Consider the following 19,628-nt stretch of genomic DNA (forward strand, 5'->3'; position numbering starts at 1 on the left):
CGTCATCGGCGTAAAGCGCCAGTAGGGTGTCCTGCTGTACGGGGATGTCGTCTGTGTACAGGCTATACAGTGCCGGGGACAATATCCTGCCCTGGGGGACTCCTGCGGCGATCGAGTGGCTGCTGGATCTGGCACTGTCCACTCGAACGCGAAATGTCCTGCCATGAAGGTAGCTGGCGAGGACGAGCGCGACATGGTGCGGTGCTTTAAGCACCTTGCGCAGGAGCCCTGGGTGCCACACGTGATCGAACGCTCGTAACACGTCTAAAAAGGCTGCTACTGCACTCCTTCCTACTCAAAGTGTGGGCGGCGTGGTGAATCACTCTGGGCACCTGCAGATTGGTGGAGTGGCCCTCTGCGGAAGCCGAATTGCTTCTTTCTCGGCCGAGCGTACCTATAACGTCCGTGCAGTTGCGGACGATACGATTATACAATACGATTGTCAGCGATCGGTGTCACATCAGAGTGACAAGCCATAGTGTTGCTAGTGTTTTGTAACAATATAGACGGTATGTATTTTTATCGTGTTTATTTTAAAAACGCTAACCTAGGTATATATTTCTTTCCTATGCAAATTCTTAAAAGTTGCATAAGAAAAAAGGTTGCGGCAAGCGTTGTCAAATCCAACAAGCAGAGGACGAAAAGAGAGAGAGAGAGTTTATTGAAATGCAATTTTCCATATTTCCTTAATTATTTAAAAAAATATCCGCAATAATTGTCAACCTTCATTATATTAAGGAAACATGATGTAATTAATACCTCATAGTAGATCGATATTGGAAAACATTTATTTAATTAAATAATTTAGTCGTTTGGATATTTTTACTTGAAAAATAAGGATGATTAAAATTGTAATTTAACAGGTGAACAAGTAGTATAATATATATAATAATAAACTTTATTTCTCACACAAATACAAATTTACAAAAAGTTACATTTATCTGTAGGTACATATAATACAACTTACAATTATGTGAGACTGACGCTTGTACTAAGCTAGGCCTGTGTTACTAGTCGCCAGGTTCCCACTTGTGGTAGGAGATTAAAAAATTGATGTATACCCATAGTTCAAGGAAGATTACAGGATAGCAACTGTATTCATGGGAGAAAATAGATACATATAGAAAATACATGACAACTTGGAGGTACAATAACTATTTGCTAAAAATTACTAAAAAGTTATTGCTAGCGGTTACATACGTAGGTACGAGTATGAATATTGAGGAAGGTGTGGAGAATAAGTGTGTGCTATGTTGCGTGTGTGTGTGTGCTGACATTTATTGTACGACATAGACTAGGAGAAGAATTTAAATTTAGCTTTATTTATTATATATTATAATTCTCAGGGATTTAATATTTTTTCTGTGGAGCCATACGACATAGCTTGAAGCCATTTGAAGAGTACTTTTTTTATTTTCGATTTAGTGAGGCCGTAAAATAATAATTTAGTGTTTAATTTATTATATAGGAAATTACCGAGATAACAATAGAATTTACGAGCAAATTGGGTTCTATAGGTAGGTATAGGGCACACTGTACCTTTTCTACGTTTTGTTGCAACTAGACTCGGACTATATGTCAATTCGCTATGCTTTTTTAATATTGTATGCAAGATAAAAATTTGTCTCACAGTTAGCACCTCCCATAAATTATAAAGATCTTTTGTTGGATATAGACTTGGGAGAAATGCACTCACTTTTAAAATGGCTCTTTGAGCTCTTTCTACTTTTATCATTTGGGACTTGTATGATCCACCCCATGAAGTAATACAATAAGCAATAACGGATTGACAAATAGCGAAATATACAGTTCTAATTATATCACGGTCAGCAATGTGGCGCAAGTTTTTGAAAATCACAATAAGTTTGCGTAATTTAGTTGAGAGGTTATTGGTATGCGTTTCAAAACTTAAATTGTTGTCAATATCTACTCCTAAATATTTTACCACCTCAGCCCGCTGGAGTGGGCTACAAGAACAGAGAGAATTTATCGGGATGTTACATGGAATCGGTGACTTATGAATGGAGAAGGTAAGATATTTAGTTTTTTCAAAGTTTAGTGTTAGGAGATGATCGCAAAGCCACTTTTTGACCTTATTGATACCCTCTTGAGCATGATAAAAGACTTCAGCCCATGAGTTAGCCCTGAAGATAAGTGCTGTATCATCAGCAAACGTAACGATTTTACAGTTGACCATAGGGAGCTGACACAAATCATTTATATAGATTATAAATAGGGTTGGACTGATTATACTGCCTTGAGGAACTCCGTATACCATAGAAAGCGGTTTACTTACCCACTCTCCAATTTTTACCCTCTGTGAACGTTCACTTAAATAAGATTTAAAAAGCTCCAGCGCTAGCCCTCTGACTCCCAAGCATTCTAATTTGGTTAAAAGTGCCGGAATAGAGACAGTGTCAAAAGCCTTCGCTAAATCTAGGAAGACACCGATACATTTTTTCTTGTCATCTAGGCCTGTTGCTACATAATCAGTTAGGGAATGTACTGCATCTGAAGTTGATCTCTTTGATCGAAAACCGAATTGATTAGATGATAGTAGCTTTGCCGATTCCAGAAAGTTAACCAAACGTATATTTATTAGCTTTTCGAGCAGCTTCGACAGTGAGGGTAAGATAGATATGGGCCTATAGTTTTCGACGTAGTCCTTTTTTCCGCTCTTGTAAATCGGTACAATCAAGGCTGTCTTAAAAGCTGCGGGAAACACTCCTGAAGAAAAAGCAAGATTACATATATACTTTATAGGAGGAATTAGTATGTCCTTATACCTTTTAATTACTTTGTTTGGTATTTTGTCTATGCCCATTGAACAATCTGTTTTTAGGTTAAGTATGATTTTATTTAATTCTAGTTCGTCAGTAGGAAAGAGCATAAAGGATCCAGAGACAGTCTTGTTGGAAGCAGCATTTGGACACGAGTAAGGCATAATTCTTTCTGCTAGATTTTTTCCAACGTGAGCAAAATAATAATTTACTACATTGACACTATTTTGGGGCTCTATTTCAGAAAGTAAACTTGTAGCTGGCACTTGTTTTTTAACTGGGAAGGTCGTTTTTTTCAGAGAATCCCATAATTTCTTTTTGTTAGTACGGGCTTTTTTGATGTCAGTTTTCTCATACTCTCTTTTCAGTTTCTTTACTAGTCCATTGCAAAAGTTTCTATATCTTTTATAAGTTACTTTCAGAATATCATCGTCTGGGTTTTGTTTCAGTTTCAGGTGCATTTTATCTCTGTTGCGCATGCATCTAAGAATCCCTGTGGTAATCCATGGTTTTTTTGTTATTTTTCTGCTTGGTATATGAATTATTCGGGTATTTCTTAGTATAGCTTTACTTAGGACTGAAATCAAATTATCCGTAGCTTTATCTACTTTACTATAGCTATAAATTTCCGCAAAATCAACATTTTTCAGGTCTAAATCTAAGTTTTCAGTTTCAATCAGCGATTGATGTTTGGGCGACATAACAGTATGCATTTAATTTGGTCTTAATCATCACGTGATCTAAACAAGTACGTCCGTGTGTGGGAAGAGTATGTCCTGCTAATAAGCCATGCCCGGCTAAAATATCTAAATAACTAGAACTTATCGGATCAGACGTCTTTTCTATAATATCAATATTAATGTCACCCGTAACTATTAAATTTTTAATTTTTGAATATTTCCGTAAGATCTTATCTATACTTTCTAAAAAACCAGTGATGTCCTTATGCCCAGGTGGCCGATAAATACATAAAATAATTATATCTTTATTTATGGTTAGTACTACAGAATTGGCGTTGGTTAGGTCAGCTTCTTCAATATCTTCATTTTGAGTGAAGTTACGAGTAGTAGAAGCGTAACTATAGCCTTCAAGAGATACGATATGGGATGTAGACCGTAGCCAGCATTCAGTTAAAATAATGATATCCCACTGGACCCGACTTCTAGTAAGCAGAGTGGAAAAGTTAGACATATTACAATTTATACTAAGAATATTTTGGGTTAGAACCTTAAGACATTTGTGAGCAGTAGGAAGTAATGTTATAGAATTTTCAATGTCGCAGAGAGAGGAGTATGCTATCGATAATTCGTCTAGGTTTCTATTGATTACTTCCAGGTCATCTTTGCAATTATCGAATTTTATTAGAGGAAGGGGGCCACATGCTAGGGGAAAAAGATGTAAAATACAGTCGACACTCCTTACTTTAAAGTAGTACTTGGTTTATATAGGTGCTCTTCTTAAACAGAATAAAACCCTTGACGATAGTGTAATAAAGCAAATAAAATAAAAAAAGTGTTTTAGTTGTGTACTCGTATATATTAAAGATTATTGTATTAGTGTAATAAATTATGTTTTGTGTTTTGTGTATAATGTGATGATTATAATACTTATTATGAACTAATCTTAATTTAAACATATTTTTAAATTAAGATTATGTTTATTAAAGATAATGTTTTCTAAACAAAAGAATAAGCATAATAAAATAAAAAAGCCAAAAACCACGTGTGTTTTAAAAATATACCTACTAAAAGATCACAGCAACTTTTTCAGGTCTTCTTGCTCTTCGATACGTAATATAGGAGATCCCTCTAATTTTTGAAGTAAAACTCTGCCAAAAGACGTCCAACATTTGTAATAACTCTGCTCTCGTGCTTGCTGTCTGGCTAAAAAATATAGCCGACGAGCTTTGCTAGTTAATTAATCCGATATAAAGATAGATTTGGGAGGGCCTTGAATGTTGAGGTTAGATGTATTAAGAGCTGGTTTTTTTTGTATTTTTTGAGATTTATTGTAGGCAATTACATGCTTAATAAATGATGATTTTCTTGCCGTGGTTGTGAAGTCAACTATAATAAAGTCATTTTTCGATTTGGTACGGTAAATGTCTCTTATTTCGAGTTTTTCATGAAACGCGGGTTGCTTCACTACGGAACCCACCTTACTTATAATTTCAATTAAACTATCCTTACTCTCTCTTTCTAGTTTTGGGATATTTCTTATCTCAAGCGTTGTAGATCGAGATAGTCTTTCCTGAGCCTCTAATTTACCCTCAAGTTCTTTTATTCGAGTTTTGGTACGGTGATTTTCAGACTCCAAAAATGCTACTTGAGTAATTACCTCATCATATTTTTCTGACATGAAATCTAATGACTTCTGAATTTCACAATTCTGATCTTTAATGGAGTTCAGCGTTTGAGTGATACCTTCTAGTTTCTTATCCTGTTTGGTTATAAAGTCATGTATCATCGACTTTATATCTGAGTTAAAGGAGGCTGTACTGTCTATTAAGTCTTCAAAGGAGCGTTTATATCTTTTGCTAATGTTAATATTACTTTCCAGATTCTCCAACTCACTCATTGTTGATTCGTGTAGCTGTGGATTGCTTTTTGAAATGTTTGAATTCGGTGGAGTAAGTTGTAAAGCCATTTTCAATTTAGATAATTAATATTTAAAGATTTCGATAAATATTTAAGGCCGATTTAAAACTATTACAAAGCAAAAATATGCAAAGCGATGCAGTATGCAGTCCGTTATAAGATCGCTGTGACCAAAGGTCAGCTGGTGCATCAACGCAGCTGTTTGCTGCGTCTTAATCAGTGATTGGTTTAGAAGCACAGCAGCAACAAGCGTACATATGTTTGTTCCTTTCTAAATAGTTTATGTACTACTCACGCCTTGTATAGACAATCTTCTGCTTGATATGGGCGCCTGGTAGTCTGGTCGGCTCATTTATTAAAGTTATTTATAAATATATTTGTATTTAACAAAACACACGTCCGATCTCCGTGAATATCCACAAGCGAGAGGATACATTGATTTTAAGATTGACCTTCTATTATATAATATTTTACTTTAAAACATAAGGCAGACCGGGCATTTCATCTTCCATTTTCATAGTCAAACGGTACCGGAATAAAATATTTCAAATGATGGCAATCCCTGCTTGCGGCAGTTATTTTCCAGGGAACCACGTATTATAGTGTTCAGAAAAAAAAAAACTTTAATTTATCACTATATTAAATGAAGATATGAAAATGAATTAGGTATATAATTAATAAAAAAAACACATGAGTGCAAATTATTAACATTAAGTAACCTGTTTTAACCAGGCAACCCTGGACTTGCGGCAGACTGAGAGCTGGCCACCATTGATTTTTCATTTCCTTATGCGATCTTCTTTCAAATGATGTGCGATTCACATAAAAAACATACGAGTGCAATTTTTTCCAAAAATGCACTACGAAAAAATTTAATTAAATCTAAATCTTAGGCTAAAAAGACAGTTCGAAACTAGTGTCTGATCCTTACCCAGGTTGATCATTGTACCAATGCACAGGCGACGGCGCTCCGTGCGCCACCTGCCTGCCAGCAAGGTACTACTCGATGCGATGTGATTGTAATTGCAGTCGTAAGTAACCATTTATATTAAGGGTACGAGGTACCTTTCTTCGCTTATAGAAAACACTTATAGGGTGTCAATTTCTGCTTTTAAGCCGACTTTAAATATGCGAAGTGAGCGAAGAAATTAAAATATAAATCTAAATAAATACCTGTCTCCTTTCCTCGAGTGGGGATCGAACCCACAACCAGTCGATTTTTGCAGCACACTTTGTGCATCTGCGCCGCGACTGGCCTCATTATGGTATGGTATGGTTTGATACTATTTAACTAAAGTAAAGGTGGTTTCCTCTGCCTACCTGCGGGATACAGCGTGAAGTTGTCCTTAATTACGAGTGTTGCAGTGACGTCGCGGTGCGGTACCAGGTACACATTGTGCATGTGGTGGTGGTGACCGCGGCCGGGGCGTCTATTTCACGTCAAAATTGTGGGTTCAATTCTAGCTTCCCCAATATATTAGTCGGCCGCACTGCACTGACAGTTGAGAAAACACAATCGTATGAACTATGAATAGTTTTTTCTTCAGTATTAATTATATATAATTTGCGGGAAGTAAATGAAACTACTTTAGTCGACAACGCACTAACTAGGGCGCTCTGAACACTTTATAACCACAGCGTGTTAGTGTTAAGGCACTCCCGAGTGCCTTCCTTAAGAGGGTTAGCCATAGCTGATGTAGGGCTCAATAAAAGGCATATATTACTTATTTAATACATTTATAAGTGTCTAAAACATCAGATGAGATATTGCTGCGTAGAGCAACCCTCGACCCTTCACAACATCCAATTATAAAAAAACATGTCTGTGCCTATGACGTCATCATGAAGACGGGGTTAACGCCAAACTTCTAAATGTAAAGTATAAAAAATATGGTTATTTAATTTTACTTTACTTACTGCTGACCAGATCTGAGTATAGGCACAGATCTGTATAGACCATAACTAACTACTACTAGACACTACACAAAAACGAGTATTTCTAAACCACTAGAGTGGAATAATCTATGAGACGAAAACAACACGTAAAACTCAATAAACATAACTTAATCATAATTATATAAGTTATTTGGGCGCAATAAACGCAATAAACGCAAGTCTTCACAATTTGTACTGAAAGGCAGGTTGCCATTAATAAAACTAAATATAAAGCAAATAGAAGAGGCGGTGCAATGTGGCAGTGTGAGGCGGAGAGAGCGGCCTCGTGACGTGCCTACATATAAAGTAGTACAATATGTGAAGGTAAGTCTCCGAAATCAGAGTGTACTTTGGTTCATATGATACCTACTATGTACAATAAATGAGAAAACCGCGTCAAAGTGGCCTAAACATTATTATCATATATCTCCTTATATTCTTCTTATATATATATAAAATCGAAAGGTCACTCACTCATCACGAAATCTCAGAAACTACAAGTGCTAGGAATCTCAAATTTTGCATAGGAGTTACTTATAGGACGTAGGTGCACGCTAAGACGGGAATTTGCAATATTCGACTTCTAAGGGGTTGTTTTTGGGATTGAAAGTTTGTATGAAACTCCGTTACTGCAAATGCTAGGAGTCTCAAATTTTGCACAGACGTCACTAGGACGTAGCCATGGAGACAGAAATTAATAATAACATAGTTCATGCGGGTGTAACCGCGAGCGGGCCGCTAGTATATCATAAATATTCAATTATAACTTCAAGATTAAATGAAATAAAAAAATATCTTAGCAGGACTGGAACCCGCGCCTTTCGGACTGCAGTACTCTGCAGTAGTCTTGTGCAGTCTGCCGAATTTGGACCTTATCTCGGAATAAGTAACATTTAAAAATGTTGAAAATATTTATTAAAGATTTACAACAATGAGTAGTCTCTTTATCAATATGAGTTATGCCACTTCGACACCGTCGTTCTCAACAACAGTACGTCCAGAGTATCGTCTGGTCAGTCTTAAATAATATAAACATTAAAATAGGAACGGTTAACATAAATGCAAAAAATTCTAGTAAAATATAATACGGTACTTATGTTGAATGTAGAGAGTGGCGGGGGCGGGGGCGGGGGCGGTGGATACTTAACGGTCATATTTTTTCTTATAATAAAAAAAATAAGAAATTGGGTATTTTTATTTTACTTAATACGAATTTCAATGTTTTTAAGGAATATAAAAATGTATTTTTCCTGAAAAACGGAACGGCCGACAGACAAGGCCGACGAACCAAAACTTGCATCAAACAATGAATTGGAATCTTTATGACATTGGAGTCAAAATGCACGTAATGCTCTTTAATTTGATATAGATTAACTCTACTAAGACATGATAAGACTAGTGACTGACAACAATGGAGAATGCTGTTCTTAAAAAAAAATATTAAAAATCTTTCTGTAAGCTTTTTTTGGCATGGTCCTGAACCATCAGTACAATCCCTCATTAAAGATCAACAGTAGTCAGCCCAGATGCAGTCATAATGGCCAGATTGTCACCAGTCACCAGTCTTCGTAGACACCATATCATTGGCACTCCAAATTGAACCTTCTCTTTACGACAGCGGAGACTCCAATATCGTCTATCTCGAAAACGTTCAATCTACGGATCAGGCAAACTAGGGTAAAAATTATTTTATTGAACGCGTGAGTTTGTCTTTACTTATACTGTATATTAAAGTTTCGGTTTCAGCTGAAAACCTTGTTTTGGTCAGATATAAAATTTATATATTAATTGTATTGATTGAAATATTTTTTTTTACTTAAAATTAATATTTGTAATAAGAAACAAGAAAAGAATCGGTTCATGTTTCTTTATGGCACAACAAGTAATTTTTTTTTATAAATAAATAATTTTCTAGCAGTTTTAGGCTTATAAAGTACTGGTAGTGATTTGAGGGTTTTATAGTGGTATCATTAATTATATTTTTTTTTTCATTCAGGGTACTATTAGTTCGTAATAGCAGATTTTAGCCGAAATGTAGGTGCTCTGTTACTTTTAATAAGTGTTTGCAAAATGAATAAGCAACGACCGTCGCGTTAACAGTCTTACGCCTTGTAGCCGGGGCGCGGCCGCGCGCGCATGCACAGCGCTAGCGCCAGCAGCAGCGCGGCCGCGTGCGCCGCCAGTAGTGCGCCGCCTGCCGCCAGAGGTGCGCGCGCCGCCGCTCGGAGCGCCGCCAGAGCGCGCGCGCCGCAGCCCGCGGCGTTGAGCGCCGCACCGCCGCCCGCGCCCGCCGCCACGCGCCGCGCCGTCTCGCACGCTCCCCCCGCGTGCACGCAGCACGACGCCGGCACGCTGTAGTGCCGCGCAGGCGCGCCCACGGTGAGGTCAAGCGCGGGCGCGCCGTCGCGCCGCGCCCAAGCGGCGCGCTGCCAGTCGCGCACGCCGTCGGCGCCGCAGCAGCGCAGGCCCAGTTGCAGCGCGTCCAGCATGCGCGTACGCGCCGGCAGCACGCCGTACTCGTGCAGCACGGTGTGGCGAAGGCGCGCGTGCAGCGCCGCCTGAAGCGCGGGCGTGTGCGCGGCGCCCCACCACGCCGCCGCCGCCTCCGCCACGGCGCTCAGCGCCAGCAGCGCAAACGCCGCCGCCAGCAGCGACGCCGAGCCGCGCGCCGCCCCTACCAACACGTAATATATAATAAAAGAAAGGAGCAAGCCGAGGCGTGTTATCTTTATTTACAATAAAATCATAACGTATTGACGCCCGTACACGGGCAAGCCTCACTTAACATTCAGTTTGTTTTATTTAAATAAAGCGGGTGACGGACACCATGTGATCAGGTTTCAGGTGCGTGCAAGCGTGCAAGTTTACGCCAATGCTAGTATTAATACTATGTATATCACCATTTTGTGTAAAATCTATACTTATAATAAAATCGTAAGAGGGTCGGTGTCTGTACTTGGAAGATATTTAAAAAAAATGTTATTGGGAACCTTTATTAACCTAATAGAACCCAAAACAGTTTTCACTATTGGATCCTGGCAAGCTTCCGAAAACATATAGCGTTTATTTTATTACAACCAGTTCATAAATAAAAAAGTTATGTCAATTTAAAGTATTTAGTTCGACAAACTTGCTAATTGCCGTAACAGTTATTTTATACAACTGTTTTACTGAATTGACTGAATCTTTAGTTTTCAATTTCTTTATTAATATTTCTATTTCAAGCGGGCGTAGCCCCGCACGGGCCCTCTAATCATTAATATTTTTCTTAACATACAAAACAATTTGAAAAATGTATTGACATGCAACTAACAATATATTTATTACTAGCGGCCTGCGAGCGGCTTCGCCCGCTTGAACTACATGATTATTCATTTAATAAACAGAATTGACATCTCTGAAAGGGCCTCACTTTCAAATTAGCAAGTACGCATACAGTCAACTTTACTAAAATTACGTAGGTCTGCGGACCCTCGGATCCCAGTCTACTATGAAAGTAGCTAAAATAAATAAGGCGAGCCGTTCCCGTTAGTTAGAAGTCTGATTTTTCAACAAAGATCATTGTCAATTTCATTTCCAGTTTCATGATTTATTATGTTCCATGTCATTTTTACTTTATCAGTAGAGTTTTTAATTAATTTTGGTTTTCAGTATGCATAGATTTTTTCACACATACTTTTTTAAAACATTTAGATATGGCTCTAACATAATTTGGACACTCCGTTCCTCACTAGTAAATTAATATTAAAGTCACCACAATTAATAAACAAAACATGAAACATGTGCCAAGCGTTGATCACACCATAATTCTTGGAGACTTTAATACCTGTATTATTAAAAATGATTTACGAGCAAAACAACTCCTTAACATCATTAATAGCTCAAATTTAAAATTACTTCCTTCGAATCCTACACATTTTTTTCCGAACTGTGCCCCATCCCAACTCGATCTTATGATTGTTTCCTCCGTTGACCATGTTATGATCCATGGTCAACTTCCTGCTGACGCCTTTTCCTACCATGATTTAATGTATTTGTCTTATAATGTTCGTCCCCCTAAGCCCAAGCCATCTGTCGTCATGCGACGCAGTTTTAAAAAATTTAATAATGACGAGTTCTTGGTTGATCTCAATGACATCGACTGGAACGTCATTTTTAACACAACAACTATCGATGACAAGTTGGAGATATTTAATTCTATTTTAACTGAGCTCTATGACAAGCACGCTCCTTTTCGGCCAATTAAATTAAAACACTTACCCGCTCCATGGCTTACGCCAGATATTAGGTCACTGATGACTAAAAGAAATGTGGCGAAATCGAAATATAGGCATAATCCCACCGATCAGAATCTTTTAAGGTATAAGAGCTTGCGTAACCGATGTAGCAGAGTTTGCAGGGACGCGCAACGTAACTATATTGACTTGAGCTTACAAAACTTAAGCCCACGTAAGTTGTGGAAATTTCTGGAATCGCTAGGCATTGGCCGGCAACGTAAGGATTTGAATTGCAATCTAGACGTTGATGCCTTGAATAAACACTTTGCCTCAATAACACCTATGGACAACACAATTAAGGCAAATACATTGAATTATATCAACTCCTTGCCGTCTCCCACAATCGTTCCTTATAACTTTGCTCCTATAACCCCATCCCAGGTAAGAAACAGTATCCTAGCCATCAAATCTGATGCTTCTGGTTATGATGGCATCAACCGCAAAATGATTATTTTGCCCTTGGAAGTCTTAGCTCCAGTCATTACCCATATTCTAAATTTTTCTATTTCCCATAACACTTTTCCCAGTTTGTGGCGCATTGCCCGCGTTATCCCCATACCCAAAACCAAAGATCCAAAATCCTTCTCTCACTACCGTCCTATCTCCATCCTTCCTTTCTTGTCAAAGGTCTTGGAACGTATTGTTTTTCAGCAACTAAATCAATATCTATTTGACAACCATATATTATCCGAGTTCCAGTCTGGATTCTGTCACGGGCATAGCAGTCACTACTTTGATTAAAGTTTGTGACGATATCAGACTTAGCATGGACAAACAAAATCTCACAGTCATTGCTTTGCTGGACTTTAGCAACGCCTTTAATTCTGTTGATACTGATCTCTTGGTTGCTGTTCTGCGTTCAATAAATATCTCTCCTGAAGCCACTGAGTGGTTCAGAAGCTATTTATGTGATCGGCAACAGTACGTTCAAGCCAATGACAAGTCATCTTCCCTTTGCTCTCTTTCTGCCGGTGTTCCCCAAGGTGGTGTCCTCTCTCCTCTCCTTTTCTCCATTTTTATTAATTCAGTTTCCCAAAATCTATGCTCTTCCTTTCATCTATATGCTGACGACCTTCAAATTTACTTAGCCGCCCCGTTTGATGATGTTAGTGAGGCTATTCATAAGCTTAACGAAGATTTGCGGAATGTTAGTAGGTGGAGCAAATCTTTTGGCTTAACTGTCAATCCTGCCAAGTCACAGGTCAGTATTATTGGTGGCCCTAAGCAACTAAAAAAACTTGACCAGAATAGCCTCCCTGCTATACAGTTTGGCGGCGTCGATTTGAGCCTGAGTCCATCTATTAAGAACCTTGGTATTATTATAGACAATTCCCTATCTTGGTCAGTACAGATAGCTGAGGTTAGCCGTAAATTATTTGCCACTATCGGATCGCTCAAACGATGGAAATATTTCCTACCTATAAAGACCAAAACTGCTCTAGCTCATTCACTACTGTTACCGATTTTAGACTATGCTGATTCGTGTTACCCAGACTTATCTGAGGAACAACTAAATAAACTAGAGCGGTTACAAAATCTATGTATTAGATTTATCTTCGGTTTACGTAAATTTGATCATGTTTCTGATCATCGTCGTCAGCTTGGATGGCTTCCTATCCGACATCGCCGAAATTTCCGCATGCTGACTCTCCTCTATTCTATCCTGTACAACTCTCTCTCTCCCTCCTACTTAAAAGATCGATTTTGTTTCCTAGGTGCCGATTCACTTCTTCACCTCCACCTTAGATCCCGTTGTGATAATCTCCTTAAATTACCAACTTCCCATACACTATTTTATTCCAAGTCTTTTACTATGAAATCTGCAATTCTTTGGAATGAACTTCCTACAGAAGTTCGACATTCCAAATCTCTATACAGTTTTAAAAATCGTCTAAAAGAGTACTTATTTAATTTAGTATAATAGTTTATCTTTATTTATTTTTTTAATATTATGTATATATTTTTGAACACGTTTTATGTATGTATGTATATATGTGTAAGTATATATTATTTTTCAATATTTGTATGTATGTATGTGTAAAGTATATAAACATTAAACACATTTTATGTAAGTTTATTTTATATTATTGACTTAGTTTATTATATATTATATAATAATTAATTATATTTCATAAGATATGCACTGAGACGTTGTCCCCTTTCTCCTCATTACAATTTTTCCGTAATGTTTCAAAGGTTGTCTGGTGGAGATTGCTTAAAGCAATAAGACCGCCTTTGCATACGTGTTTTTCTTTAAATTTTATTTGTGTTGTTCTTTCTATATATTTCTTTTATGTGTGCAATAAAGTATATTCTATTCTATTCTATTCTAATATTACCAAACAATAAATATTATATATTTTTTATATGAATAAAATTGGTCTGAGAACTGGCTATATTCAAGACAAGAAAATAATATCAATCAAAATGAGTACGCCCAAGAACATAAAGTAACGAGGTCACGTTCGCCGCGTGCTAACGTTAGAGTTGACATGTCACTAAAATAAACCTTGCTAATGCAGTATTTTAGCATAAATTAAGAAAAACATTTTAAAGCTAACTTTTGCAAAAAAATGTTTTTGGAAATATATGTCTTTATAAATAAATTTTTACAAACATAAAATACGTAATTAAATCTGAGTCTAGATGTCGCTTGTCGTGTATACCAGCTAGAGCAGCCACAGCGCCCACGGCCAGCACGGCCGCCCACGCCGCCAGCGCACACAGGCCGGCGCGCGCCGCGCCCGTCTCGGACGCGCGCCCGTCCCATAGCGCCCAGCCGGCGAACGCGCCCGCTGCCACGCCCACGAACTGCAAATAGAATGTTTGTTTACATCTCAGTCCTCTATGCAGGGTTAGCAGAGGGAGCCTGGGAAACTAGAGTTAAGACATCCATTTCCCTCTTTCCGCCAAATTCTGAAAGCATTACGTATTGAGTGGCGGAATTTAACATCGCGAATATTTAAAAAACAGACATGTTTATGATTAGTCATTCTTCAGATTACAGTGTTGGTTCTATTGTAGAACAGTAAGACAGCTGTGGGTTCAGTCTCAATTGAGAACAGATTATTTTAAAATGATCTTCATTTCTCTGTTGGTTTCTGCCACTTAACATGCATTGTCTCAATAATTGGGCACAAAAGCAAGTATCTTATCTGTTTCTCTCTGAATACTCTGCTATGAGTAGTACAAAGTGAGCAGCTGTGCTCATTATATTTTTTTCAGCTTTACATTTTACCCCACACATAGCAGAGTAAGGTAGAGAGAACCTGGGAACCTAGTGTTAAAATCGCAATTAAAAATAAATTGAATCTGCTTCATATTGTACAGGTAGAGGGAACATAGTGTTAAGACACTCCCCTCTTTCCGTCGAACTCTGGAGGAATTGCGCGTTGAGTGGCGGAACTCAACGCCTTTTTGCCTCGATACCAGAACGAAGAAACGGAACTATAAATTTAAGTAAATATTTCGTTTCCTCGAGTGGGGATTGAACCCACAACCACTAAAGTCACACCCTTGTGCCTCTACGCCACGACAACCTCAATTCAAAATATTCTTTATTTAATTAGGCCACTAAAAAAACTTTTGATTATTGATTGACTCTTAATACAATATAAGACGCTTCCACACTTTGCCTCTTTACCAGAGTGAGCCAACGGGCCCTTTTGCTTATTCAGAAATAATTGATTATCTGAACCTTGTCATCATTAAAAGATTAAAATAATATCACTTACAAATTTAAATATTTAAACTAATAAAAGAATTAAGTAGAAATTTTATACTATTACAAATTACAAATACAACAAAAAAATGTAAAAATAATAGTCAAGTTCATTATATAAGACACAAAAAATTAAATACATATACCAACACATGCCAGCAATATGGCCACTCAAAAAATTACTGCATGCGTCCATACAGCTGCGTGAAATGTGCCCAGGCTCACAAGACTTCCGAATGCCCTAAAAAAGATCGAACTACACCAGCATTATGTGCACTCTGTGAAGGGGAACATCCAGCGAACTATAAGGGATGTAGTGTCTATAGAGAGATTCTTGCAAGGCGAAAACCGAAGTTAAATAAAATGGAAACATTCTATAAACCAGCACTCCTAACTTCTCAATTTTCTGACGTGGAACGTAACATACCCGCCAAAAATATGAAATTCACAAAAGAACATACTAGAGAGTCAACAACACAACCCACTTATTCTGACGTGCTCAAGAATGTAGATAATGAAGTCGTTTCTTCTTTACCACTCAACACAGTTGAACAGCTACTTAAAAACCAAGCTAAACAATTTGATTACCTCTTACAACAGATGAGCACTCTTATGAGTCTCTTGACTACCCTCGTCACCAAGCTAAAATAATGACGCTAAAAATAGCCACCTGGAACATTAACGGACTAGCTCCAAATAAGTGTGAACTAGAACTCCTGATTAATACCCATAAACTTGATGCAGTCCTGATCTCAGAGGCACACTGCACTGTGAAAAACTTACGTCAGTATCAAAGATTACAAAACCTATGTCACTTATCACCCGGACGGCACTGGCCATGGTGGTACTGCAATCATAATTAGGAAGTCTATTAAACATCATCCTCAACCTGAATACAAAACTCACCATATTCAGTCAACCACCGTATCTGTGGAAGACAAATCTGGCCATTTCAGTCTCTCAGCAATCTACTGTCCACCAAGGCATACAATTAACAGCTCAATGTTCGCTGACTTTTTTTCAACCCTGGGATGTAAATTTGTTGTTGGAGGTGATTGGAATGCCAAACACACTCATTGGGGCTCCAGATTGATATCCACCAAAGGCAGGCAGCTTAAATTGAGTCTTGATAATAACAACCTGGATGCCATCACCACTGGAGAGCCAACATACTGGCCGACCGATCCAAAAAAGAAACCAGACTTCCTCGATTTCTTCGTTACTAAAGGACTTGGAAAACATAACCTAAAAGCAGAGTCATGTCATGATAGTAGCTCGGATCACACTCCAGTTTTACTTACTATTAGCACAACACTGATTTGTTATGCAATGCCTGAATGTTTGTGCAGCAGACATACAGATTGGGAGAGCTTCCGGGAATACATAGATACACACCTAAATCTGAAAAGGTCCCTCAAGACACCAGAAGAAATAGAAGAGGCAGCCTTTCATGTAACTAACGTTATCCAAATGGCATGTTGGGAAAACACTCCACCCAGAACCAACCAGCAAACTCTTAGAAACATATCAGCTGACATTAAAGAAAAAGTGTTAGAAAAGAGAAGGCTTCGTCGCATCTGGCACTATACTAGACTACCTCGCGACAAAACTTATTTGAATAAAGTCATTAAAGAATTAAAAGAAATTTTGAACGAGGCGCAAAATAAAACTATCCAGGATAAGTTGGAAAGCCTTAATGATACTTTACCTTCGAATCTCTCTCTAAAGAAGATATCTAAAACACTTAAGGGACCACACGCCATTAAATATCCGATAAAAGCTACTAATGGATGGACTAAGACTGCCAAAGAGAAAAGCGAAGAATTCGCTAAACATCTGGCCAATGTATTCAAACCAAACGAAGATGTTTGCGAAGAGGCGGAGAGGGAAGTTGAAAACATTTTAAGCCAAGATCTCCAACTATCTCTACCCCCCATACCAATAACAGTTCGCGAAGTTAGAAGAGCTATAAGTCTACTTAAAAATAATAAGTCTCCAGGGTTTGACCTGATAACCAAAGAAATACTGGAAAAACTCCCAAAGAATGCCATAGTTTACTTGACTACTCTTTTTAATGGAATAATGAGGGTGCAATACTTCCCACAGATATGGAAAGTATCAATTGTAATGATGGTCCACAAAGCTGGTAAACCACCACATACTGCGAGCTCCTATAGACCAATTAGCCTCCTACCAATAATCTCCAAACTTTTCGAGAAACTTCTTTTAGCCAGAATAACTCCAATACTCACTGAAAACAAGATCATACCAAACCACCAATTTGGGTTCAGAAACTACCACTCTACCATAGAACAAGTTCACCGAGTTTGTGAAGTTATAAGAAACACCTTCGAAAATAAGGAATATTGCTCTGCGGTCTTCCTAGATATCCAACAAGCGTTCGATAAAGTTTGGCACAAGGGGCTTCTCTGCAAACTGAAAAAATCAGTTCCGCATAGCTACTTTCTGTTGATGCAATCATATCTGTCAGACCGCATATTCCAGGTCAAAGAGGATGGAGATTTTTCAGATTTTTATAATATAAAAGCAGGTGTCCCTCAAGGTTCTGTTCTGGGCCCGTTACTATACACATTGTACACGTCAGACCTTCCAGAAACATCTGACCTAGCATCTGCTACCCTCCAAAAAGGCCTTGATAGGATAAACAACTGGCTTCAAAAGTGGAAAATCAGAGCTAGCTCTACAAAGTCCGCACATATCACTTTCACCCTTAGAAAGAAAGATTGTCCACCAGTTAGATTAGGAAACAACTACTTACCTCAGAGTGATACTATCAGATATCTTGGAATGCACCTGGATCGCAAACTGACCTGGAAAAAACATATAAAAACAAAAAGGGATGAAGTCAACTTACGATACAGGAATATGTACTGCTTCCATTGGGAAGCTCCCTGGCAAGACATTTTACCTTCACCTAATCTGCTCATAGTTATCGACTGATCGCAGATCATCTAACAAAAAAAAAAAAAAATATACCAACACAATTAGTAGAACACAAAAAAGGTAGTTTTGTTTCTACAATTTTAGAACACTGAGTTAGAATTGTTAGTGATAAGATTTTTGTAGGGTGCTGTGCATTGCACTGTGGTTCATTCAACAATGACAATTTTGGAATGATGCACAATTGTGATACAAAATTAGTGATTTGCCGGCAAGAGCAGTAGCTACTGCTGTAACTAAGACACTGTTGATTAATCATCTAGCAAACTTTAAGAAATTGTCAACAAACTGCTGTTCAGACTCAAAATCAACTGGCCCTGAACAGATAGTTAGAAGACATCTGAATAAAGTTAGATTAAAATCTAATCTATCAACAAAGGCACCTAAACTCATGAAAACTCATTGTGTGGCGAGATTAGCATTCACTCATGAGCATCAAGATTGGATTAAGAGCCTGTGGAAAAGATAAGCAGTATTAAATTACAAAATATCTTCTTTTAAATAAAATATATAATTTGAAATTTTACAGCCAAATTACCTTATATTGCAAAATTCCATAATTTTTATGTCTAAATAACTTGCGTCATGGCTAATTTTGGTGTAATTTCGATTATTTTTAGGCATTGTAATTATTTTGTAACTGCAAAAAATATTATAACAAAAATTCACTTAAAACACCTTTTTTTGTGTTCCCTTAATAATGCCGGTGTGGTAAGCAATTGAGTACTCCATTTTTTTTGTTGGTTTGGTTGACATTTATCGATCGAAATTTATGTAAATAAAATACGAAAATATCATAGATGGAGTATTCGAAAATATTAGGAACATACAATTAAAAATGTTTAATCAAAAGTATAATAGATGAATAATATTGAGATTTAATATACTTACCAGAAAAATAATGTTAAAAAATATCAGCAAGCATTTCATTAAAGAGTAACAACGAGACAAGCCCATTATGAGCTACGCTAACGTACTATTGAATATATATTTTAGGCTCTGTTTTAATATCGTTCAATATTAAATGATTTTTCACCCCTAAGTCACTAAATTGTTTTTCTGAATATTTCAACAGATATGATATAAGTTTATATTTAGTTAGCACCAAACATCTTCGGAAATCTGAATTCTGATCAGTCTTCCGGCTTCCCTAAACAATTAATTTGACATGTTATATTTTGTAATGGGCAGAAAATAAATATCGCTAACCACAGAGTAGGCATTCTAAATCACAAAATTATAATCATTTATTATAAAACATTTAAAAATACCATTACATAAAAAAATATATATATTTATTTTTTATCATACGTCATGTGTTTTTTATATTTTTTAATTTTTATAACTTTGATTTAGG

At 37.4% G+C, this 19,628-nt stretch overlaps 1 protein-coding gene across 1 annotated transcript; it reads right to left on the reverse strand.

The window, feature by feature from the left end:
- Positions 1-7,097: 7,097 nt before the first annotated feature.
- On the reverse strand, positions 7,098-19,493 carry LOC146529067 (uncharacterized). The gene is made up of 3 exons (XM_085201583.1): positions 19,163-19,493; positions 14,256-14,400; positions 7,098-9,986 (listed from the first exon to the last, which is right to left on the reverse strand). The coding sequence occupies exons 1-3, from the start codon at positions 19,226-19,228 to the stop codon at positions 9,415-9,417; spliced, it is 783 nt and encodes a 260-aa protein (XP_085057709.1). The 5' UTR covers positions 19,229-19,493; the 3' UTR covers positions 7,098-9,414.
- Between the last annotated feature and the right edge of the window lie 135 nt (positions 19,494-19,628).

The sequence above is a fragment of the Heliconius melpomene genome, chromosome 18 (assembly GCF_056956725.1).
Source record: "Heliconius melpomene rosina isolate 202511_hmr_F chromosome 18, ASM5695672v1, whole genome shotgun sequence".
Lineage (NCBI taxonomy): Eukaryota > Metazoa > Arthropoda > Insecta > Lepidoptera > Nymphalidae > Heliconius > Heliconius melpomene.